Source organism: Primulina eburnea, chromosome 8 (genome assembly GCF_022965805.1).
Source record: "Primulina eburnea isolate SZY01 chromosome 8, ASM2296580v1, whole genome shotgun sequence".
NCBI classification, from domain to species: Eukaryota; Viridiplantae; Streptophyta; class Magnoliopsida; order Lamiales; family Gesneriaceae; genus Primulina; species Primulina eburnea.
The window spans coordinates 22,046,602-22,070,351 of NC_133108.1; the positions used below are offsets into that span (position 1 = coordinate 22,046,602).

A 23,750-nucleotide genomic window follows, 5' to 3' on the forward strand; every position below is an offset into this window, starting at 1 on the left:
TTTCATGCACACATGTTCAATAAATAAAATTGGTTTTGTCTGATGTCGAGACGTAAGCGTGAAACAGAAAACTCGCTGGTTGTAGTTGGTGTAAATGGTTAAAGAATCTATGAACTGGAATTCTAGAGGCGGGTTTTGAATTTTAGCATTTGAGTTCAATCAATGAACTGGAAAGTTGAAATCTTTGATTTGAAACAGCATTTGACAAGGCATGAACTAACTCATATTTCATATTTGGCACATGATGCTCTTTGCCTGGAGTATTTACTGGAGTTTTTTTTTATTGTCTCATAGAATTTACTGGAATATTGTTGTTCCTGAATTCATCAGAAGATTAGATCCTGGTCAATCTGTCGTTGCTACACATCTACCCATTGTACAATACCGAGACCTGAAACACGACGAATGGATCTGAATTGCGATGGTAGATATATTGACTATTGTAATATTTTCCAATATTTATAAATTTCCTTTTAGAATATAACCAAATACTATCCAAACTGATTTTTTGTTCTTATAAACTTTGTGGTAGATAATATTGAAGAGGTTCGAGTTTCAAATTTGGAATCTGTGATTCATAGAGATGTTGAGGTACTATCTACAAATTCTATTGTAGATCAACTGGAGAGTAGACTATTTGTTGGTGAAGTTGTGAAAAGTGTTGAAGATGCTTATATAATATATTGTAATTATGGTCACGCAAAAGGTTTTAGTGTTCAAAAAGGTGATCAACGCTACTTTCCTGGCACTAACGAACTTCAAGCTAAAGAGTTTGAATGTTCTTGTGAGGGTAGTAAAGATGAAAAACGTTCTAATGCGCAAATACCTGTTTACTTGAAGCCGACAAGTAGAAGTAAATGTAAAGCAAAGCTCAGAATAACTAGGCAACGCGGTGGAGAATGGACGGTCGGTAGATTTGTCATGGAACATAATCATGAAATGCTTGCGGCTGACCAAAGACATTTGTTGAGATCATCTCGCAATATTTCATATGCTCAAAAATCTATTTTGGAGTCCATGGTAAATTCTGGGATAACAGTGTCTAATGCTGTCTCTTATATGATAAATGAAGCACAAGGACCACAGAATTTGAGCTTTATTCGAAAAGATGCATATGATTATCTTGGTCGCATAAAAAAACAAACGAAAGTTGAGAACGGAGATGCTTCTGCATTACTTCATCATTTTATAAACAAGTCGAATAAAGAGTCAAATTTCTATTGGAATGTGCAATTAGATGATGACAATAGAGTCATGAACTTCTTCCTTAGGGATTCCAGATGTGAAGTTGATTATGAGTTTTTTGGTGATATATTATCAGTTGACACGACTTATCGAACCAATCGGTACAATTTGATATGTGCTCCTTTCGTTGGAATTAATCAGCACAGACAAAATGTAATGTTTGGCTTGGCATTTATGTCAGATGAAACTGAGAGTTCATTTGAATGGTTGTTCAAAACTTTTCTTGATTCTATGAATGGAAAACAACATGAAACAATTTTTACAGATCAATCCCAAGCAATGATGAATGCAATTGAAACAATTTTTCCACATTCACACCATCGGTTATGTCAATGGCACATAAATCAAAATGCTCCATCACACTTAGGTAGTTTGAATGGTGATTCGAGTTTTAAAAGATTGTGGAATAAATGCATGACTCATTGTGAATCTGAAGAAGAATTTGAATCCACATGGAGTATTATGATTGATGAATACACTCTAAGTGGCCACAAATGGTTAAATGGTATGTACACATTGAGATACAAATGGGCTACTGCGTTTAGCAATCACAAGTTTAGTGCAAGGCTATTGGCAACTTCTAGAAGCGAGGTGACAAATGCTGTGTTGAAGAGATCAAGTAACAGTGCAATTTCATTGTATGATTTTGTGGTTAATTACGAAAAATCCAACAAAGTTGGCGAGAGAAAGAGAAGGCCGAAGATACGCGTTGTCATCACAAGAAAGCCTCGACAATGTTGAAAAACAATCCAATGTTGAATTCTGCAGCTGATGTTTATACACTCAGCGTGTACAAGCTATTCGAGTTAGAGTTTATTAATTCTTTGAATATGCGGTTTATTGAGATGCCTTTGGATTTCAGTGCGGTTATCCTCTATTTTAAAGTAAAATCTCATGATTAGAACTCAAGGGTTCGACATGTGCTATTTAATAAGGAGACTACTGAAGTAAAATGCAGTTGTCAGAAATTCGAGTCAATGGGAATATTGTGCAAACACATTTTGATGGTCTTTAATTTTATGAATGTGAATTATATTCCCAAACCCTACTTGAAGAAGCGCTGGATGAAAATTGCAAAAAATAGAGTTTTGGTAGATGATTTTTGTCAGCAAGAAAGTGGAAGTGGCCAGGAATCTGAGATGGTTTTTGTAAACCAACTTATGAGATCGACATATAATCTTACCATGCGATGTAAATCTAATGGAGATGCAAGAAACAAATTGACAGAAATTGTTGAAGGTGCGAGAGAACAAATAGATGAGTTATTCGAAAAACTTAAGTTGGATGACAATGGGATTCAAGAAGAAAACATGGTAGATGAAATGGTCGTACGTAATCCTCCTCAGTTCAAGTCAAGAGGAATTACAAATAAAAACATACAACGTCATTGGGATGATAAAAGTAAGAAAAGAAAAGGAAAAGGAAAAGTTCACAGTTCAAGTAAGTCGTGATTTCTTTTGTTAATTGTTAATAGTTATTTCAATCGTCAATAACTTTTTGTCATTGTGTGATGTAGGAGATGCAAGATGTGGCAAAAGAAAAGGACAAAGCTCACAGGCTTCCCAATGCATGAATAGCCAAGAAGTAGATCATGCCCAACAACTACCAAATCTTAATGTCCCACCATCATGGACATCTCAGTCTGAAGTCAATCAATTTGAGGGGCTTTTGTAATGGTAAGAAAATAGGGTACTTTGTGGAGTCAAGTGGAGACCATTATCTTTCAGGCTTATTTAATGTCTACATTTCCCTTAGTTCGTAAGTTTTTATTAGATTTGAAATTGCTGGTTTTCTCTCGACTATTCATTGCTCAAAATTTTGATTGGAACATGGAATGATTTTGCACTTGTTTTTTTATGTACTTGAGTTTTGGAGCTGACTTCAAACCTTGGTTTGATTTGGATTTGGGAGGCATGGATTTCTCTGTAAGTTTCTGCATCTGTTGCCAGGAATTATACTTCTTGGCTATTCTTTGTTATTAGTCTTCTGGTTGTGCTCTTGGTCTTGATTTGTACTTCTCTCATATTTTTTAAGTCTTCTGGTTGTGCGCTAATTCTTGATTTGTTTTGTTTATTATGCCTATCTTATATCATGCAGAGGTAGATAAACCCGAAGACAAAAAGCTGATGATAAAGTTGTGGGAGAGGGAGAAAATGCGGAGTCTAAAGTTGAATCGTTGCAGAGTTCCTAATTATCTAAATATTTAGTTTCGAGGACCCCTTTCTTTGTGGTGTTGACCTTTAGAGTCTTGTGTTGCAAAACATGCTTTTGTTGACTAAAACTATCCATTTTTTGCTTTAATCCGTACCGATGAAACAACTTTTTTGAACCATCTGTGTGTGAAGCATTTTCCTTACATGTGGCAAAGCTTGTATCTTGAGTTCATGAATTGATAAACTTTCCCTTTATGAGCTTAATTCTCCAAGATGATCATGTAACACGTGGGATTTTAAATTGCATACAACTCCTTTGTGAAATAGATGATAATCCAAAACTGTAATTACTAAATTACTAATTAACCTAATTTTATTTCTACTTAATTGAGAGCTGATTGAATTGTAATAATACAAATAAATAACGCATTAACAAAATTATAGTTCTCGATTTTTATCTTACATGACAAAACAAAAGTCATTAATCCACTTATCTTACATGACAAAACAAAATAATTAAAAAAGATTCATTGTAATAATACAAATACTACTTTTAATCTTCTTTAACACGAAGAGATTTCAATTGTCGTTCTATCTCTTCAAATATTTGTGCAGCCTTTAAGCATTGCTCCCGTTGATCACGTGCTAAATCTACCTGGACATCTATTAGTTTAGCTAGTTTCTCATATTGGTCGGCAGATGTGGTGCAACTCGAAGCTGTAGTAGAACTTGAAGCGGAAGCTGAAGCGGGCGCTGAACTCGAACAAGATTGTTTTTCCTTGTATGCCGTAAATGCTGCTACTACTTCTTCATTAGTTTTATAAGACTTGTGTACAGCTCCACTAAATTTGTTAACTTGCATATGCGTTTCTTCCCAAGACGTATATACGCCGGGATTGCGTCCAACAAACACAACATATGTTTTGCCCTATAGTTACACAAAATTTCCAGAAAAATTAATTAGTTTACTAAATGCAATAAATAATACAAAAAATAGCAACTTCAAATTAAACGGCTCACCATTTTACCACTATCAAGTCAGCAGATTCTGAGAAGGTCCAATAATCCAATTATTTACTGAATTAGAACAGCCAATGGAAGCCAAACCTGTTTCAGCAGTACCACACAAATAAAACTCTTGTTCAATCCCTATTATTGCTCCAAATTGTTGCCTATCAATTCATATTATTGCTCCGAATTGTTGCCTACCACACAAATAAAACTTCTGTGTTGATACATCTGTCACACACAATGCCTCTGTATTGCACAAATTGTTGCCTATCTAACACAAATTTTCAAAACTCCATTCCAACGCAAGAGTGAAAATGTAGTTCATCGTACCTGGAAGGTTTACCAGGAGATGCAGATGGTGATCTTGAAGCAAATTTCTCCACTGATATGCATACAAAAAAGTCTCAGTGTCTAGTTCAGTTAAAATTCACATAAAGTTCAAAATAAGATAATACATGACACAAGGATTACATTACTTCCTCTTAGGGAATCTGCTTCTAATGAGACTCCTACCTCAGCTTCTTGCTGGACTACTGTATTCCTTAACCTAAAGTTGATGGTAAATCCAAGCACACGCCCAAATGAAAAATTAGAGCTCATGGTCAATTTTTTTCATCAAAACTAGAAATCATAAATTGGAGGATGAAAAATATTTGTATAAGATGAATCTAAGCTTACCCAATTTGCCCAATCAAATAAAGAACTGATTCCATCAATAAAGACTTGGAAATAAAATGATTCAAAATTACGCACAAACCAACCAATGAGCGCAGGCAGCTTTTCGGAGGTGGTGGCTTTTCGGCGGTGGCGGAGTGGTGACAGCGGCAATGTGAGATGTAGGTTTTCGGTGGTGACGACCGTCGTGGTGGCTCGTGATGGTGGCGGCGTGGTGGGGGGAGTTGATGAAAAACGTGAAGATTTTCAGAGAATTGGGGAAATGCCCTCTCCACCATGAAGTTTAATTGGATGGTGAAACCACAGTACAAAAAAGTTGAAAGATTAACCATGGTAATAGTCTCTTCTATTTTCCAAAGTTGATTTTCAATTTATTTTTTTTTAAATGAGGGTGCCACGTGTCATCATTCGAATGGGTTAGGGCATAGCCCTAACGCCAGCATCGAATTAACCGGTCAATACAATTCAAAGATGTAGTAAACCATTCAAACCATCCTCAATGACCCTTAAGGTGGATTTAATTCCTCATAGTTAAATCACTAATTAATAGTAATTCAAATACTATGATACACATCACTTCTCCTCAAATTATTACCTGGTAATTAAATGAAAATATACAGCAGGTTGAAGAAAAGAATCGGCCAACTCAAGGAGAGGAAGAAACAATTTGATAATCATTCACCTCCTTGACTTGTAACCCCCAACTTAATGTGTATTATAGCCCCTTTAACACCTCCTTTATCATACACCTTCACTCCTAACATCATATACATCCTATATACTCGAAAATATCAGGAAAATAAACTATTGAAGCCGTAAATTAGCAGCAAGGTGAGAAAATAAGATCGGATACAGCTAGAGAATTTGAAGAACAATTCAAATTCCATTCTATTCCTTCACTTGTAACTCTCAACTAAATGAATTTCAATACCCATTTAACACCTCCTATAATACTCATCTCTATTGTCTAGCAAAAACACTCCCTTACCTTCGAAATTACAGAAAGAACAACAGCTAAAAATCGTGCAACAGCAGCTGAATTAGAAAGAAGGAAACCAACTCCGTTCCGTCGTTCGTATTCGTCGTATTGATTTGTTTTGCGTCAAAACAAATTCCAGGCATGTATATGTTGTTTCTTTTCTCTTCAATCAAGTCCTATAGATATTTTTAAACCATTATATATGCATGATTCAAGCATTAAATCGAAATTGACAGCAACATTCCAAGCAATAAGTTGTACAGAATTTTTTGGCTTCATCTTTGTGGCTCACAGGTTTGCTGAGTTTTATTGATTTCAGGATGTTGCTCAGTTCCAGGCTTCCAAAGCTGCTTCTAGGCATAAATTAGAATGTGTTTGGTTGTATTTGGTTCAATGGTTCAAGCCCATTCACGCACGCACAAAGAAATGACAGCAAGTTTGTTTATAGCAACAAAATGAGTTATAGTTTTGGTCTTTTGAATGGTTTAAGAGAGTATTCGGATCATGGCTGTTTTAAGGACCATAACCATGGTTATAACCCTCACTTACTATGTCTAGGACGTGACCAAGGTGTCCTTTCAAGGTTTGGTTCATGGTTCCCTCAAAATGTTTAAACAACAACACAAGGGCATATTTCGGTCTTTCCATTTCCTATGTGAGTGTGTTTCGGTTTTGGAGTGTTGTGTGGTTTGTGGTTGGCTTCTAGCCCATAGCCATGATCCATACAATACCTCACCATGTCTATATCGAGCCATGGTTGACCATATAGCCACTGGAACGAGCCAAGACAGCAAACATTACAAACACATCACAACGCACAGAATTTGAGTTCTCGGTAAGAGCTGGATGTTGTCCCAGGTATTGGTTTTGATTGTGGCTGGATTTTAGCCCTAAGCCATGGTCCATGCCATGCCTTAGTATGTTGGTAAGAGTCCTTGGGAGGTGGTTTAAGCCCTTGGTCAATAAATTTCAGAGTTTACACCACAAACGCACAGGTTGCCACTGCTGGTTCTTTTTGACAGCAACTTTCATCTTCGGTTTTGAGGTTGGTTTGAGTTCTTAGTTGGCTTTTAGCCCATGGCCTTGGACTGGACAATACCTTAATGAGTTAGGAAAGTCGTGTTTTTGGTCGTTCGTGATTTGGTCGAGTTTAGAGGTCGTACGAGAATTTATGGTGAAAGGTGCCAAAATGACTCTCGAAAGAGTGTTTTATGTTTTTGGATTCCTTTCACCTATTTTCGTGTTTTACAGTTGTTATGCATATTTTTCAGTATGTTTCGAGTATTTTAATCATGGTCAAACGTCGGTTTAATGTTGGTTCGGGTTGGTACGAAGCCATGGTTAAAAATCAAGTTGTTGGTCCTATTAGTCTCATTTTTGGTTCTATTGTTAAGTTTTTAATTCGGTTGTCAAGTTTAGATCAAGATTATATTATTTGCATGTATCACATATTAGAAGTAAGTCGCAGCGAGCCTGGGAACGATCCAACTCATCCGGTAAAAATAAGTTATAATTATATTACGTGCATAAAAATATAAAATTTTTATTTTGAGATATATGCTATATGTCTTGTGGCCACCTTATGATTATGGGTTTGGAAGTCGGTAGGTGTAGTAGCCCGAATTCCAAATTGGGTAATTAACGGATTAATGGTGATTAAGAAGGTTTAATGTGTAATTTTGACCGTGGTCATGATCGGACGGACCGAAGATGGTTCGGTAGCACCGAAGAGTTCGGACGATCCGAAGTGAGTTCGGTGGATCCGATCATGAGGTGTCAAGAGCCGATGGACACGTGGGAGTTCGGACGTTCCGAAGTGTAGGTTCGGTGGATCCGATCATGAGGTGTCAAGAGCCGATGGACACGTGGGAGTTCGGACGTTCCGAAGTGTAGGTTCGGTGGATCCGATCGTGAGGTGTCAAGAGCTGATGGACACGTAGGAGTTCGGACGTTCCGAAGTGGGTTCGGTGGATCCGAACATAGCCTATAAATAGTGCTCGGAATTCCTCATTTTGGATGGCAAGTTCTTGAAGTTGTGTCTCATAGTTGAGAGATTTGGAAGGTTTCTAGGGTTAGTTGTTGGTCGAGCGATAGCCAAGAGCTGCCAGGATTGGTAGTGTAGCGACGCCTGAGTTACGAGGCAATCGACATCAAAGGGCTGTCGACGGACGAAGGTAAACCCTAAACCTTTGGTAGTACTGGTTTTGCTAGTCGAGCATGGTAGTATTGTTCATTGGGTATGCTTTTGATGCGTAGGCTTGTTCTAGACCTGATTAGCGGTGTTGCGTAAGGCTAGGCTTGCTGTGATAGAGGTACGAAAGTACTATCCGAGATATCTTGGTTGAGTATACATTCTTATATGTGTTGCTTGATTATGTGGTGCATTGATATATGTCATATGATGCATGCTATTATGTCACGTTTATTACTGCATGTTGCATTTCATGTTGAGCCGTATCTCCTTCGAGATAGCCTTTACTGTTGAGCTGTATCTCTTTCGAGATAAGCTATATCTTGTGGGGCCGCTCAGCCCTGTCTTATCTTGTGGACGCATGGACACCGAGAGTACACAGTGGCCGACGGGTCGGGAGGGCTTCGGTGATCCGGGACATTTTAGGTCCACGTCTGTTCTTGTAGTGGATGCAGTGACCCAGAGGAGTACCGCGCGGCACTATCCACTTGGCGCCTCTAGACTGAGCATTTTGAGATCCTTTGTTACTCCTATTTCTTGACTACCCTGGTATCATATCATAGCATGTGCATTTCATATAGGTTTGTATACTCATGCTTTTGTACTGGGCGTTCTTATCGCTCACGTCCTCGGTTTTGTTTATCTTGGACACCCCATTCCCACGGGGCAGGCCTCAGGTTGGACAGCTCAGGAGGAGGAGGAGGAGGACGTTGAGTAGCTGGTTGGTTTAGTTCTTCGGTAACTTTTTGTTTCGATATGGTTGTACCGTATATTTCAGTTTAAGTTGAGTTGTTCTGGATTTTCTATTGGGTTGTATAACTATCGTTTGGTGTCAGTTTTCCGCTGTTATCTCTGATTATTATTAATTAAGTTAATTGCATGCTTAGTTCTTCATTAGTAGGTGATTCTGGAACGGGTCACTACAGTAGGCACAACCGAGGACCTCTCCGCCCGGTGACTTACGACCGGTTATGATTATGTATGGGTACGGACATCCAGTCCAAGGGCTGTGATTGATCTCTACCGCCCAGTATACTGTGATTTAGTCTGACCAGGCGCTTACGCTATGTTATGGGCCACTAGCTTAGAAACATTATCTCTACAGAAAATTATGATATGTTATGACAGAGCTCTATGAAGCAAAGCTTTTACGTATGATTTTCAGATATGCACGTAGTTATAATTATTCATGATACGATTTTCACCGTACGCTTTACGATACTTTATTTTTAAGTTGCATGCGATTTTATGATATATTTACTTGTTATTTCACGATATATACATGTTGAGTCTTTAGACTCACTAGACTTGATTGTTGTAGGTATTGTTGAGGCCGAGACGGAGGGCGTGGACCAGTGAGCGATCTTGGGATAGCAGTAGTAACCCCAGGACCTCATGATTTAATTTATGCACCTTTATTATGCAAACTCAGTTTTAATACGTTGGATTATTTTAAATTGATGTTTACGTTGGATTATTTTTAAATTGTTGGTGGAAAACATTATTCGCTTCCGCTGTTATTTCAAAGTTAAAAACTATTTACATGCTTATTTTAATTAAATGAGATAAGATAATTATTTATTTAGAAAATTTTTAATAATTCCGCAAAATTATGAATACAAAATACGGGCCTTTACACACAGACCTTGATCGGGCCCTGGCCCCAAGCCAAGACCAAGACGACCATCAACCTAATGAAAACCGAACCCTATGATCAACCCTTGCCCAGTTTCAGTTCCAGCTTGCGTGTTTTGTGTTTGTGCAACGTTTTGGTGATGTTCTAGGACCCTAAACCTGTGTAAAACAATGCTTTATTGTGTCCTAATCATGGAAGCCCTCTTAAACACACAAAATCATGAATTTGGAATCAAATAACACAAGTTTAGAATATGTATGCATGTAGTTACGAAAATACAACTTGTGCCATGTTTTCCTTCAAAATATGCTTAGAAAATTACTATTGTGTGATAGATGTTTGAAGGAAAGAAATATGCGTGCCTTTGCGTATTTTACGCAGGAAAATCCGTTGACGACGCGAAAAAACGGAGACAAGAACCCTAGGCTGAATTTCCCTTGAAATTTTCGATCTTTCTCTTGAATATTTAGGTGTGTGTGTCGTGTAAAAATTGGAGAGGGTTTTGGGAGAGTAATCTGAAAGTGGCTGAGTTTTATGAGGGTTTGGGGTGGGGTTTTTGTGCTTTAAATATTAAATAAACTACTAACAAGGCTTAGGCCCACTAGTATGTAAATTAGGCCCATTAGTGTTTAATTAAAATATTAAAAATAATTTTGTTTAGAAAAGTTTGTAAATTTATTAGCCGGGTTGCCAATACCTTCATATTTTTGTGGAAAAACCAACACCGATAAAATTTACGTCTCGACGTATAAAATCACCTCAAAACCCCTTATTTTCAAAAATATGCAAAAGCATCAATCATATTTTAAATAATTAAAAACAATTATTTAAAACAAATTTCTATTTTTCAGCTATCGGTCTCCGTTCCTCGATCGCTACTCGAATAATCTTTAAAAATACATTTTAATGCATGTAAGTAGAAAACTATTAAAACATCGTGTAAACATGTCACATAATCAATTTAGCATTAATATTCAATTAATTAATCATTTTCATATTTCTTATATTTGCATACAGTTGAATTATGTCGTCTTAATTTTAGATCTTACAGTTAACATCGAAGAAATATAGGTGAAGTTCTCATTGACTGGATCACCTATGAGGTCTTCTGGTAGAAGAAAGATACGGAGGTCATATTCATACTGCTCAATGACATTGTAGCAAACTCTCTGATGACCAAAGCATGTTCCATTGATGCTTATACTTCTGAACATTTTAAAATAATGGTAGAAATCTCCTCTGGGATCAAGATCAACTAGTCATTTCTCTACAACATTCTGGTGGCCATGATTTCTTCACCGGATAAGCAACTTCAAGGATTCATTATTTATATATGTTGTGTTCTGGAGCTCTGCATAGCTCAGAAGGGATACTCGTCTGCTTTGCATATTCACAAGGTATTGAACGAAAAATCTCGGTGCTTACCGAGCAAAGAATTTCATAATAATATATGTTGTGTTCTGGAGCTCTGCAAAGCTCAGAAGGGATACTCGTCTACTTTGCATATTCACAAGGTATTGAATGAAAAATCTTGGTGCTTACCGAGCAAAGAATTTCATACTAAGGATGATCTGATGCAAGTTAATAAGGAAGCAGTAGAAAAGCAGAAGAATAAGTCTCCCGCCAAGAAATCAGTGAAGATGAAGCTAACTATGGATTCATTTGAGTCAAACAACACATACGCTGACTCCGAAAACATTTCCATGACTCAAGTTTTCTCCCCTGAAGTTCCAAGTAAGAATAAAACAAAGAAGTTGCGACCGATGAAACACTTCAATGAACACTATAACCAACACCGATTCATGCTATTCTAGTTACCAAAATGATACCTAGATTCAATATTGCGGAAAAATACATCCTCATCAACTCAATCTGGTTGTCTCAGATTGACCCAAAAGCAAAAGGAAAAAGCATTCTACTAGAGCCAACTGAGCTAATCTCATCAGTGCAGATGAAAAATCAATCTGACATTGCAAGAAGTTGATAGCAGAGTTTAGAACAATTTGAAAAAGTTTGAAAAAATGGAGGATCATAGAATGATCATCAAATTTTATCAAATCAAGACTATGAAAAAGCTGAAGAATCTAACTCAAGATGATACTATTGTGATAAGTCGTTTGGAGATGGATGTGAAATTACGAGGGAAGAGCTATAACTTCCCCAACCTTTAATTTGTGGGATAAAGAATATATAATTATAAAATTTAAGAATAAACAATTTTTTTTAGAAACTTCTTTCAGTTTGATTTGAAAGAACATCTCAATCAGCTTGATCAGATAGAAGAGTCATCTCCTCCTCAATCCACAACAAAACAACAAAATGAACAACAACTATATTAAGGAAGCTCAAGTGCCTCTGCACTTCTCATCAAGCCTTCTTGAAGTTCCTCTAACCAAAGTTGTCGAAATTCTACAAACTCTCGATAGTGTAGTTGCTACATAAAATGTTTAGACAGCCGTAATTCAGCTAACAAAATTAGTAAGCACCAATGTTATTCCTTTACACCAAGTGGAAACATAAGAAGTTGTCCACGATCCATCTTCACCCATTCTACCTCTGCACAAGGAATAAGATCACCTCCTCTCTGTAGGATCCCGGTTTTCTACACGCCCAAACGAAGCGGAAGTTTAAAATTTTTTATTTATTTTGACAATCAAAATATGTTTTTCTTTGGGCGCTCATATGATTTTAGAATAAACATTCATAGGATGTTTAGTAATAGTTATACCTTTGGTGAATTAATCACGGGACACCAACCGATCCGGTATAACAGATCTGGCTCTTGATGAATCCCTACGAACTTTCTTCAACAGACTCCTTTCGTTTCGTCTAATCAGGTCCACAAATGAATTGTTTGATCCTCTTCCAAATTGCACTAGAAATATTGGAAGAGATTTTGCGTAGGAGAGAAAATTAAGAGAGACGCTCAAAATTTTCCTTCAAAAGGGGAGTGGCCGTTTTTTTTCTTTGAAAGTGAAAGTCTCGAAGACCTTGTGTTGTGGTAGGCTAGGTTTTTAACTAACATGTGTTATTTATAATTAAATAATAGCCTAATGACATAATTAACATTAATGGGCTTGATTTAATTAATTGGACTAGTCTAACTAGTTTAATTAATTTAATCATGGCCATATTAAAACTTTAATTATTTATTATGTTGGACTTGTACTCCTACAGGCCCATTAAACATATTACCCACCATATTTAATTTATTAATTAATCAACTCAACTTTTGAACTTAATAAATTAAATACATTATAAATTCAACATTTGAATTTATTATAAACTATAAATTCAACTCCTTGAATTTTTTATCACCTCCAAAATTTAATATTTAATAAACCCAACATTTGAGTTTAATAAATTAAATTCTCAAATTTTTATAAATTCAACTCCTTGAATTTATTCTCTCGAACTTTAATTATCATAAATTCAACTCCTTGAATTTACTATATAATATAAATTCAACTTCTTGAATTTATTCTCTCAACGGGAACAAACAATTCAGTGTTTGTGTGACCCTCAATGGTTCAGGGATACAGCTAGCCGTGGGTTCACAACTCTTTGTGATTCACGACATAATCTTTTATTCGAGCTTACCCTAGTTAGCCCCATTCTTTTAATCAACACCTTGATCAAGAATGCCAGAACTCATTTCTGATAGCACCCATCGGATAATGGTAAAAGCGTCTAGTAGCATCGCCCCATGATCCCCTAGGTATCACTGATAGTGCCTGCAAGAACCAGTAGGTTATGATTAACGTACAATACGGTCCCTTCATCTCATATATCCCTATCGAATCTGCAACCATTGGTTCATCCAGGGTTGCATATTAATTCGATAACTATGTGATAACTATAATAATGGCATCGCGTGTACTGTTGGAGAACTCCTTCTCCAACGTACATCGCGTGTACTGTTGGAGAACTCCTTCATGCACTATTATTTCATCAGATCACATAGGATATCCACACCCGCAGGTGAGCGGTGAATCCCCGACTACAATGCACTGGCTCCTATATGTGTCGCAACTGTACCCAACCTCGCCACCTGATGACTCTCCTGGAGCCGGTAAACGAGTCAAAGCACAGCTCTAGCATATAGAGCCTCAGTGTTGTCCCGGGTCGTAAGGACTAATGGTGTACAATCATAACCACAGACTTATCCTCTCGATGAATGATAACCACTTGGAAAGTCCGAGGGAGGGTTTTTCGGTATAATCATCATATGACTACCCATCTGCATGTTTGGACATCTCTATGCCCTTACCAAGAAACGCAGTACACAACATCACAGATGCTAGTCTCGAGCTCAAGCGGCCTTTATCCCTGTTTTAGGCGGCTGAATCGACTAGGAACGATTTTAGAATATGCAGTGTTTACAATTGAGTTTCAACATCGAAGTACGATTCATTTGTATTAAAGCATAATCAAGGACTTTATCTATGCTGTTTGCATGGGTATACAGATAAAGTATAACAAGACCATAAAAAGTTAAATTATATTAAAATAAAGATTGTTTATTTCACTTGAGTCAATAAATTCCCTAGCCAACTGTTGGCTTGCAGGGCATCTACTCTAACAATCTCCCACTTGCCCTAGAGCCAACTACCCTTAATCCCATTGCTTCGCGATGCTTTTCAAACAATGGTCCTGGCAAGGGCTTTGTAAGTGGATCAGCAACATTATCTGCAGAGGGGAGTCTTTCGACTGATATGTCTCCTCTTCCCACAATCTCCCATATGATGTGGAACTTCCTCAGTACATGTTTGGATCGCTGATGAGACATTGGTTCCTTTGCTTGTGCAACGGCACTAGTGTTGTCCCAGTACAACAGGACTAGATCAACTCTATTAGGAATAACGCCCAACTCTTGGACAAAATTCCTCATCCAAACTACCTCTTTGGCTGCATCAGATGCAGCAATGTATTCAGTTTCAGTGGTGGAATCCGCAACGTTGTCTTACTTGGAACTTTTCCAAGAGACAGCCGCACCATTAAGCGTGAATACAAATCCAGAGTTCAATTTCGAATCATCTACGTCACATTGAAAGCTAGAATCAAGGTAGCCTTCCAATTTCAATTCTCCACTCCCATAGACCATGAACAAGTTCTTAGTGCTTCTCAAGTACTTAAGAATATCTTTCACGGCCTTCCAATCCATTGGACCAGGGTTTGCCTGATATCTGCTTGTAACATTTAGAGCGTAAGCAACATCAAGACATCATACATGATACTACCAATAGCTGACGCTTATGGAATACATGTCATCATCTCTATCTCTTCATCAGTTTTGGGACACAAAACTTTAGATAGAGTAACACCATGACATATTGGTAAGTATCCTCTTTGGACTCTTCCATAGAGAATCATTTCAAAATGGTATTGATATAAGTGACTTGGGTGAGTCCCAGCATCCTCTTTGATCTATCTCTATAGATTTGTATTCCCAATACATAGGACGCTTCACCCATGTCTTTCATGGAGAATTTACTTGCTAACTACACTTAAGTTGATTGCAATAATCCTACATCATTCTCAATGAGCAGGATATCATCAACATAAAGTACCAGGAATGTCACTGCACTCCCACTAACGTTCTTGTACACACATGGTTCCTCAGGATTCTTAGCAAAACCAAACTCTTTGATGGTGCTATCAAATCTGAGGTTCCAACTCCTTGACTCCTGTTTGAGACCATATATTGATCTCTGAAGTTTGCATGCCTTATGCTCACTTCCTACTGATGTGTATCTCTTAGGTTGAGACATATAAATTTCCTTTTTTTTTATGTCTCCATTGAGGAATGCAGTCTTTACATTCATTTGTCATATCTCATAGTCATACTATGCTGCTATGGCTAGCAGAATTCTAATGGACTCAAACATAACAACTGGTGAAAAAGTTTTCTCATAGTCAACTCCTTGCCTTTGAGTATAATCTTTTGCAACAAGTCTTGCTTTGAAGGTCACTACCTTCCCATTCGTCCCAAGCTTTATTTTGTAGATCCATTTGCACCCTATGGGAATGATTCCCTCAGGTTGATCCACCAATGTCCAGACTTGGTTTGAATACATAGAGTCCATTTTTGACTGTACGGCTTCAAGCCATTTGGTTGAATCAGTATCAGATATTGCTTCCTCAAAGTTCATTGGATCATATCCAATACAAGACTCATCAAGGCCTTGTTCATGAAGAAGCGTATATCTTGCAGGTGGTCTAATAACCCTATCAGACCTTCTAGGAGCTTGTACTTCAACTACTGGTTCTTGAGAATTGGGTTCAACTTCTATAGTTGAGGGAGTATCTTGAATTTCTTCAAGTTCTATCATCTTTCTTTTTCTATCTAATAGAAATTCATTTTCCAAAAAGGTGGCATTTCTTGAAACAAATATTTTTGCTTCATTGAGATGATAGAAATAATATCCAATAGAATTCTTTGGATATTCTACAAAGTAGCACAAAGTGGATCTATTATCCAATTTGTCTCCCACTTTCTACTTCACGTAAGCAATTTGTCTCCCACTGTCTACAAAGTAGCACACAGTGGATCCAATTTTCACATCCATATATGGTGTTTTATCCACTGCTTTAGTATAAACATTATTCAACAACATTGCCGCAGTTTCAAGCGCAAAGCCTCAAAACGATGTAGGCAATTCAGTGAATCTCATCATTGATTGAACCATGTCCAACAAGGTTCGCTTACAATATTAAGAAATACCATTCAATTGTGGTGTTACTGGTGTAGTCCACTGTGTGAGAATCTCATTCTCTTTTAGATAACCCAAAATTCAGCACTTAAGTATTCTCCACCTCGATCAGATCGAAGTGTCTTAATACTTCTTTCCAGCTGATTTTCTATTTCAAATCTGAAATTTTGAACTTTTCAAATGCTTCAGATTTGTGTTTCATCATATAAACATACCAATACCTCGAATGGTCATCAGTAAAGGTAATGAAGTAGGATTGCCCATTTGTGCTAACATTTAGCGGGCCACAAACATCTGTGTGGATCAAATCCAGTAGACCATATGCACATTCCACGTTTCCATTGAATGGAGTCTTGATCAATTTTCCTTTTAGACAGGACTTACAAGTAGGTAGAGAATTTATGTCTGACAAGTCAAACATGATTTATCCCACTAGCTTGTGCATCCTTCTTTGGGAAATATGACCTAGTCTAGCGTGCCATATTTGTGTGGGATTTGGATCATCTAACTTACTTTTGGTTTTTGTTGAAATCATGTTTACTTGGACATTCAATTATTATTTCCAGAACATTTCTGGCACATATAATTTCTTATGTCCGGACTTCTTGCAGTGAAATAAATATGTTCTGACTTATCGGGCTTTGTAGGGCTTTTAAGTGTCATTCAGAGTTTGCCTCTTATTGGGATTGTTTTTCTTGTGAGGGGCGGAACATTTCTTTCCCTTACCTTGTGGGCTATTTTCGTCCGACGAAAGGCCCATTATAAAAACAACAATTTTTCTTATTTTATGGTGATCTCATAAGTCATAAGCATATTGACTAGCTCTTCAAGGCTATCAAATATCTTATTAAACTTTAAATTCACCATAACCCCGTCAAATGAGGAAGAGAGAGACAACAAATTGATGTTATCAATTAACTCGTTAGGAATCACAAGTTCCAAGTCCACCACATTCTCAATAAGCCCAGTCATACGTACACTACGCTCATGGACCAAAGCCCCATCTTGCATCTGTGTAGTCATGAGCTTTTTAAAAAAAATTGGTGTGCATCACTGTACGAGTTTCATGTACCATGCAACTCTTGCATGTGTATTCGAATGTCAGCAACATTCAACATTTCCTCAAACTGTCCCCACAGTTCATTTGACATAAAAGCGAGCATGTTACAATTTAGCTTGCATACTATGGTCCTACCATCTTGCATGCTTTGTCAGTTCAACAGGACTGAAATTAGTGTGTATGCCATTTTCTCCGAATTCAGAACAATTTTCCCAACCAGTCTTGAAAATTAGATTCGATTAGCTTGTTAATAATAAAAATTTATTACGCGACGAAATCGAAAAAATACTGATACGGAAACAGAATAACAGTTGCTGATTATTTTAAAAAAATTTTAAGATATAAAATATGGATTTCATTTTATAAATTACCCTCCTATTATTTTGACAATTCCACCACCCTCTGATGAAAAAGGGAAATCGTATTTCCTTAGTAGGCACGTAGAGTCCAATTAGCCAATTATAATCCCGAATAATATCAGCCAATTATAATTTCTAAAAGGTAGAGTCCAATTGCATCCCTATGCAACTTCCGCGTGTTTTGCCTCATGTTTAATAAGGACCCAATAATATGACGTCGTTTATTTTCGCGTGGAAAACCAACCCATCAATATTGAATTGTAGTAGACATTCGCCATGAGTTCCCCAAATAATATGAGCCGAAGTCATGGGAGTTCCACTCAATTCACATCATATGTCCGGTGGAAGTCACAGCTTTCCGGCGTACAGGCCTCCCCAATAATATAAGCCAGACACTGTCCGCGGGTAGCGATCAACATGCAACAACGGTTGATGGAAGGAAAGGAAAAACTAAACTCCTTTAATTTTTACTTTTTCGGTTTGATATAAATTTTGAATCATATTCAAAATGAGGGATTTTAATTTTAAAATTGTCTCATCATTTTATTTTAAAAATCGTGTGCCATGAGTTTGTATGTTTGCCGGATTCATGCAAATATATTATCTAATAATATACATACATGCATACTACTATATATCGCATATATATCATAATATGACATTTAACAATAAATAAGGATGATCGATCGCCAAAACTATTAGATCCATGTGAGCCATACATGGATCCAGGTCCAACCTAGGTGAATGCAGGGATGCAAATGCAATTATTACAAGAGCTTCCAATATTTTACATGTCTTCATCTTGATCATCGGGCCCACCATCTTCCAGTCTTGATCTCCCATTATTTCTAATAATTACATTTAAATAGTCATGGCACATAAGGGATACATCTCATGGGGTGGGAACGGGCCATAACCAGGCCCACTTTAATAATACCAAATATTAAAAACGAATAAAACAGTAAAATATCCTAACATACACCTAACACATTGGTCAAGACTCTCGATCATCCCTCATGTATTTAATATCAAATATTAACATCAATTTAATTAAACAATTTAATTAATTGATAAATCATATATCTAATAATTTTATCACTAACCACCACAATTATTAAAAAGATTTAATAAATTAAATAAACTCCTTTATTTAATTTTCAATTAAATCAATAATAATTGATTTCTTGTAAAACCTCATTTTTACCATAAATAATTAAAATCATATTCTAATTATTTATTTCACAAGCAAATTATTAATTTTCCAAAAATTAATTTCCAAAATAAAAATTGAACCAATTTTCAAAAATATCAATTTTACCCAAAATTTTGAAAAATCAGAAAATCGCACCCTAGGCCCAAACAATTCAAGCCCATTTTTCAGCGCGCTTCCCGAGACGCTCCCGGGTAGCCGCCCGCCCGCTGCCAGAACGTTTCGGGCAGCGGCAGCGGCACTGTGCGCAGAACGCGCACAGGTGCGCCGATGCCGCGCGCTGGCGTCGGACGCCTGCGCTTACGCGGGACGCCTGTTCGTGCAGGCGTCCGGCGCCTGCGCGCACGCTGCGCGCTGCCGTGCGCTACCCTGCACGCACGGACTGCCCGGAACAGTTCCAGGCAGATTTAAAAAAAATTATTTTATTTTGACAATCAAAATATATTTTGCTTTGGGCGCTTGTATGATTTAAAACCATACGATTTAGAAAACCTGGCTCCTACACTCTCCACCTCCATTGCCATCAATCGATGATTTAATTTACAATTTGTTTCAAGCTCATCCTATTCAGATTGTCAAATTCTTTTTTTCTTGCATTAGGAAATAATGTCTGGCTTGTTTGTTCGATCAGGAACCTCCAGAGGCTGCTGCAGAGAGAGAAGCTCTCGACTCCGGGGGCCGAACATTCGCTCCTGCCTCCCCTCTGGGGAGCGGGTCGTCCCATACATACAAATTAAGCCCGGTTCTCCAGGCTTTGTCCCTTTTCGACCCCGGAAGTGTTAGAGTAGATGCCCTGCAAGTCAACAGTTGGCTAGGGAATTTATTGACTCAAGTGAAATAAACAATCTTTATTTTAATATAATTTAACTTTTTATGGTCTTGTTAAACTTTATCTGTATACCCATGCAATCAGCATAGATAAAGTCCTTGATTATGCTTTAATACAAATGAATCGTAATTCGATGTTGAAACTCATTTGTAAACACTGCATATTCTAAATTCGTTCCTAGTCGATTCAGCCGCCTAAAACAGAGATAAAGGCCGCTTGAGCTCGAGACTAGCATCTGTGATGTTGTGTACTGCGTTTCTTGGTAAGGGCATAGAGATGTCCAAACATGCAGATGGGAAGTCATATGATGATTATACCGAACAACCCTCACTCGGACTTTCCAAGTGGTTATCATTCATCGACAGGATAAGTCCGTGGTTATGATTGTACACCATTAGTCCTTACGACCCAGGACAACATTGAGGCTCTATATGCTAGGGTTGTGCTTTGACTCGTTTACCGGCTCCAGGAGAGTCATCAGGTGGCGAGGTTGTGATGTGAATCTTTGTACGAATAAATAGCAAACACGATTAAACAATCGCACCCTCTATTTAATTACGATAATAAGACTCGTGTGTTTTCCCGATCTTTTGAATCAAGTAATTTGATGTGTTATTCACCTCTAAACTAGAAAAGTTTAGAAACAAATAAACACGAGAATAACAATCGAAATTTGATACGAACCTTCGAAGAACGACGCCTACGACAATCCGCACAAGCACGATCGACAAACGCCACAAAGTTATAAACTTTGATAAGTTTGATTTAATTTGACAAAGCTAAAGCCTTGAAAAGTTGAGAGAAAAATCTCACAAGTTTGATAAAACTCAAAATAATATGTATATTGTGTGTAAATTTTCGTCCAATATATGTCTTATATCAAAAGATAACAAGGATCTAGTTTCCTAACAAAATAAAACTCTAAATAAGATAATTTTTCTCGGCCAAAACTCTAGGACACGGACCCCGTGTGTGCCTCCGTGTCCGGGTCCGTGTACACTCGGGTATAAACCTCAGCTGGAAGCAAAGGACACGGACCCCATGCTCACCTCCTCGTACGGGTCCGTGTAGACACTGTCTTCGCCAATATAGTAGGGCACGGACCCTGTGCCTGGGTCCGTCTTTAGGTCCGTGTAGGCTCTGTAGTTGCTCATCTCGGAGTGTAAAGGGAACGAACCCCGTGTGCAAGTCCGTGTCGGGGTCCGTGCAGACTCGGCCGATGCACACAATGCTTGAATCATGTTCCTTTGGCCTCCACACGCACTCCCATGCATCACGATCCCTTCATGCTTGCTCATGACTCCCTGTAGTGCCTCCTTGAACTTCTTTAGTCGTCCCCTCGTGACTGGTCCTTCCGGCAACTGCATCGGATCCCATGCTTTCCTTTGAGCTTGATCGTCCGTGTTTGCATCATCATCCCCTTCTTGAAGAGGATTTGTCCTCAAATCTAGTTCGTCACCTACATCAAACAACGACAAGTCACTAACATTAAATGTAGAACTAACATTATACTCATCTGGAAAGTCGAGTTTGTAGGCATTATCATTGATCCTCTCAAGAACTTGGAATGGTCCATCGCCCCTAGGTAATAGCTTTGAACGACGCTTTTCAGGGAACCTTTCCTTCCTCAAGTGCAACCAAACCCAATCACCTTTCTTAAACACCACCTTCTTCTTTCCTTTGTAGGCTTGCTTAGCATATTGTTCGTTTCTCTTTTCAACATTGGCTTTGACCTTCTCATGCAAACTCCTAACAAATTCAGCCTTCTTTTTGCCATCCATGTTTAACCTTTCACTCACAGGTAAAGACATCAAATCTAACGGAGTTAAAGGATTAAAACCATACACAATTTCAAATGGCGAATAATTGGTAGTAGAATGCACGCAACGATTATATGCAAACTCAACAAATGGCAAGCAATTTTCCCAATTCTTTAAGTTCTTTTTAAGGATAGCACGTAATAAAGTTCCTAACGTCCTATTAACTACCTCAGTTTGACCATCAATTTGAGGATGACAGGTTGTAGAGAACATTAATTTAGTGCCAAGTTTAGCCCACAGTGTTTTCCAAAAGTAACTTAAGAATTTAACATCACGGTCAGAAACTATCGTTCTAGGCATGCCATGCAACCTAACGATTTCTCTAAAGAACAAGTCCGCAATGTTAGATGCATCACCCGTCTTGTGACAAGCAATAAAGTGTGCCATTTTAGAAAACCTATCCACAACAACAAATATAGAGTCCCTCCCCTTCTTTGTCCTAGGTAACCCCAAAATAAAGTCCATAGAGATATCAACCCAAGGTTCACTAGGGACGGGAAGTGGTGTATATAATCCATGTGGTTGTGTCCTAGACTTAGCTTGTCTACAAGTTATACACTTCTCACAAACACGCTCAACGTCACGTTTCATGTGTGGCCAGTAGAAATGTTCATGCAATGCACTCAAAGTTTTAGCCACACCAAAATGTCCCATTAAACCACCCCCATGTGCCTCCCTAACAAGTAGTTCACGAATGGATGACTTAGGGATGCACAACCTATCTTCTCTAAACAAGAAACCCTTATGCAAGTAGAATTTATCATGTGGACCATGCATACAAGTTTCAAACATCTCTTTAAAATCATCATCTAGCACATACAATTCTTTAACAAGCTCAAACCCCAAGATTTTAGATTCCAAAGTAGAGAAAAGCACATACCTCCGTGATAGTGCGTCGGCCACTACGTTTTCCTTACCTTGTTTGTACTTGATGATGTAGGGGAACTTCTCTATGAACGCCACCCACTTGGCATGCTGCTTGTTCAGCTTTTGTTGACCCTTAAGGTGCTTTAGAGATTCATGGTCCGTATGGATCACAAATTCCTTAGGCCTCAAGTAGTGCTGCCACGTCTCTAGGGTCCTCACAAGTGCGTAGAACTCCTTATCATACGTGGGATAGTTAAGCGCTGCCCCATTGAGCTTTTCACTGAAGTAAGCCACCGGTCGTCCTCCTTGCATTAGCACTCCACCGATACCTACACCTGATGCATCACATTCAATTTCAAAAGTATTACCAAAATCAGGTAACACAAGTAAATGTGCATTAATCAATTTTTGCTTAATGAGATTAAAGGACTTCTCTTGCTCCTCGCCCCAATGGAATGGAACGTTCTTCTTGATCACTGTCGTCATTGATGCTGCCAATGTGCTAAAATCTTTTACAAACCTCCTATAGAAGCTTGCAAGACCATGAAAACTTCGGACTTGACCAACAGTAGTAGGCGTTGGCCAATCTCGAATAGCACTTACCTTGTCTTCATCAACTTGTATACCCTGTGAGCTTACCACAAAACCAAGGAAGACAAGTTTGCTAGTACAAAAATCACACTTCTTCAAGTTAGCATATAAATTTTCAGCTCTTAATGTAATTAGAACAAGCCTCAAGTGGTTAACATGCTCATCCAAGTTTTTGCTATACACTAGGATATCATCAAAATATACCACAACAAATTTTCCTATGTGTGCACGAAAAACATGATTCATTAACCTCATAAAGGTGCTAGGTGCATTAGTCAAGCCAAAAGGCATAACCATCCACTCATATAACCCATATTTAGTTTTAAAAGCAGTTTTCCACTCATCACCTTCTCTCATCCTAATTTGGTGATACCCATTTTCAAATCAATTTTGCTAAAAATGCAAGACCCA

General features: G+C 37.9%; 1 protein-coding gene across 1 annotated transcript; it reads left to right on the forward strand.

Annotated features, from left to right (window-relative positions):
- The first annotated feature begins 405 nt into the window (after positions 1–405).
- LOC140839087 (protein FAR1-RELATED SEQUENCE 5-like) lies at positions 406–1,986 on the forward strand. The gene is made up of 2 exons (XM_073205721.1): positions 406–424; positions 533–1,986. The coding sequence occupies exons 1-2, from the start codon at positions 406–408 to the stop codon at positions 1,984–1,986; spliced, it is 1,473 nt and encodes a 490-aa protein (XP_073061822.1).
- The last annotated feature ends 21,764 nt before the right edge of the window (positions 1,987–23,750 follow it).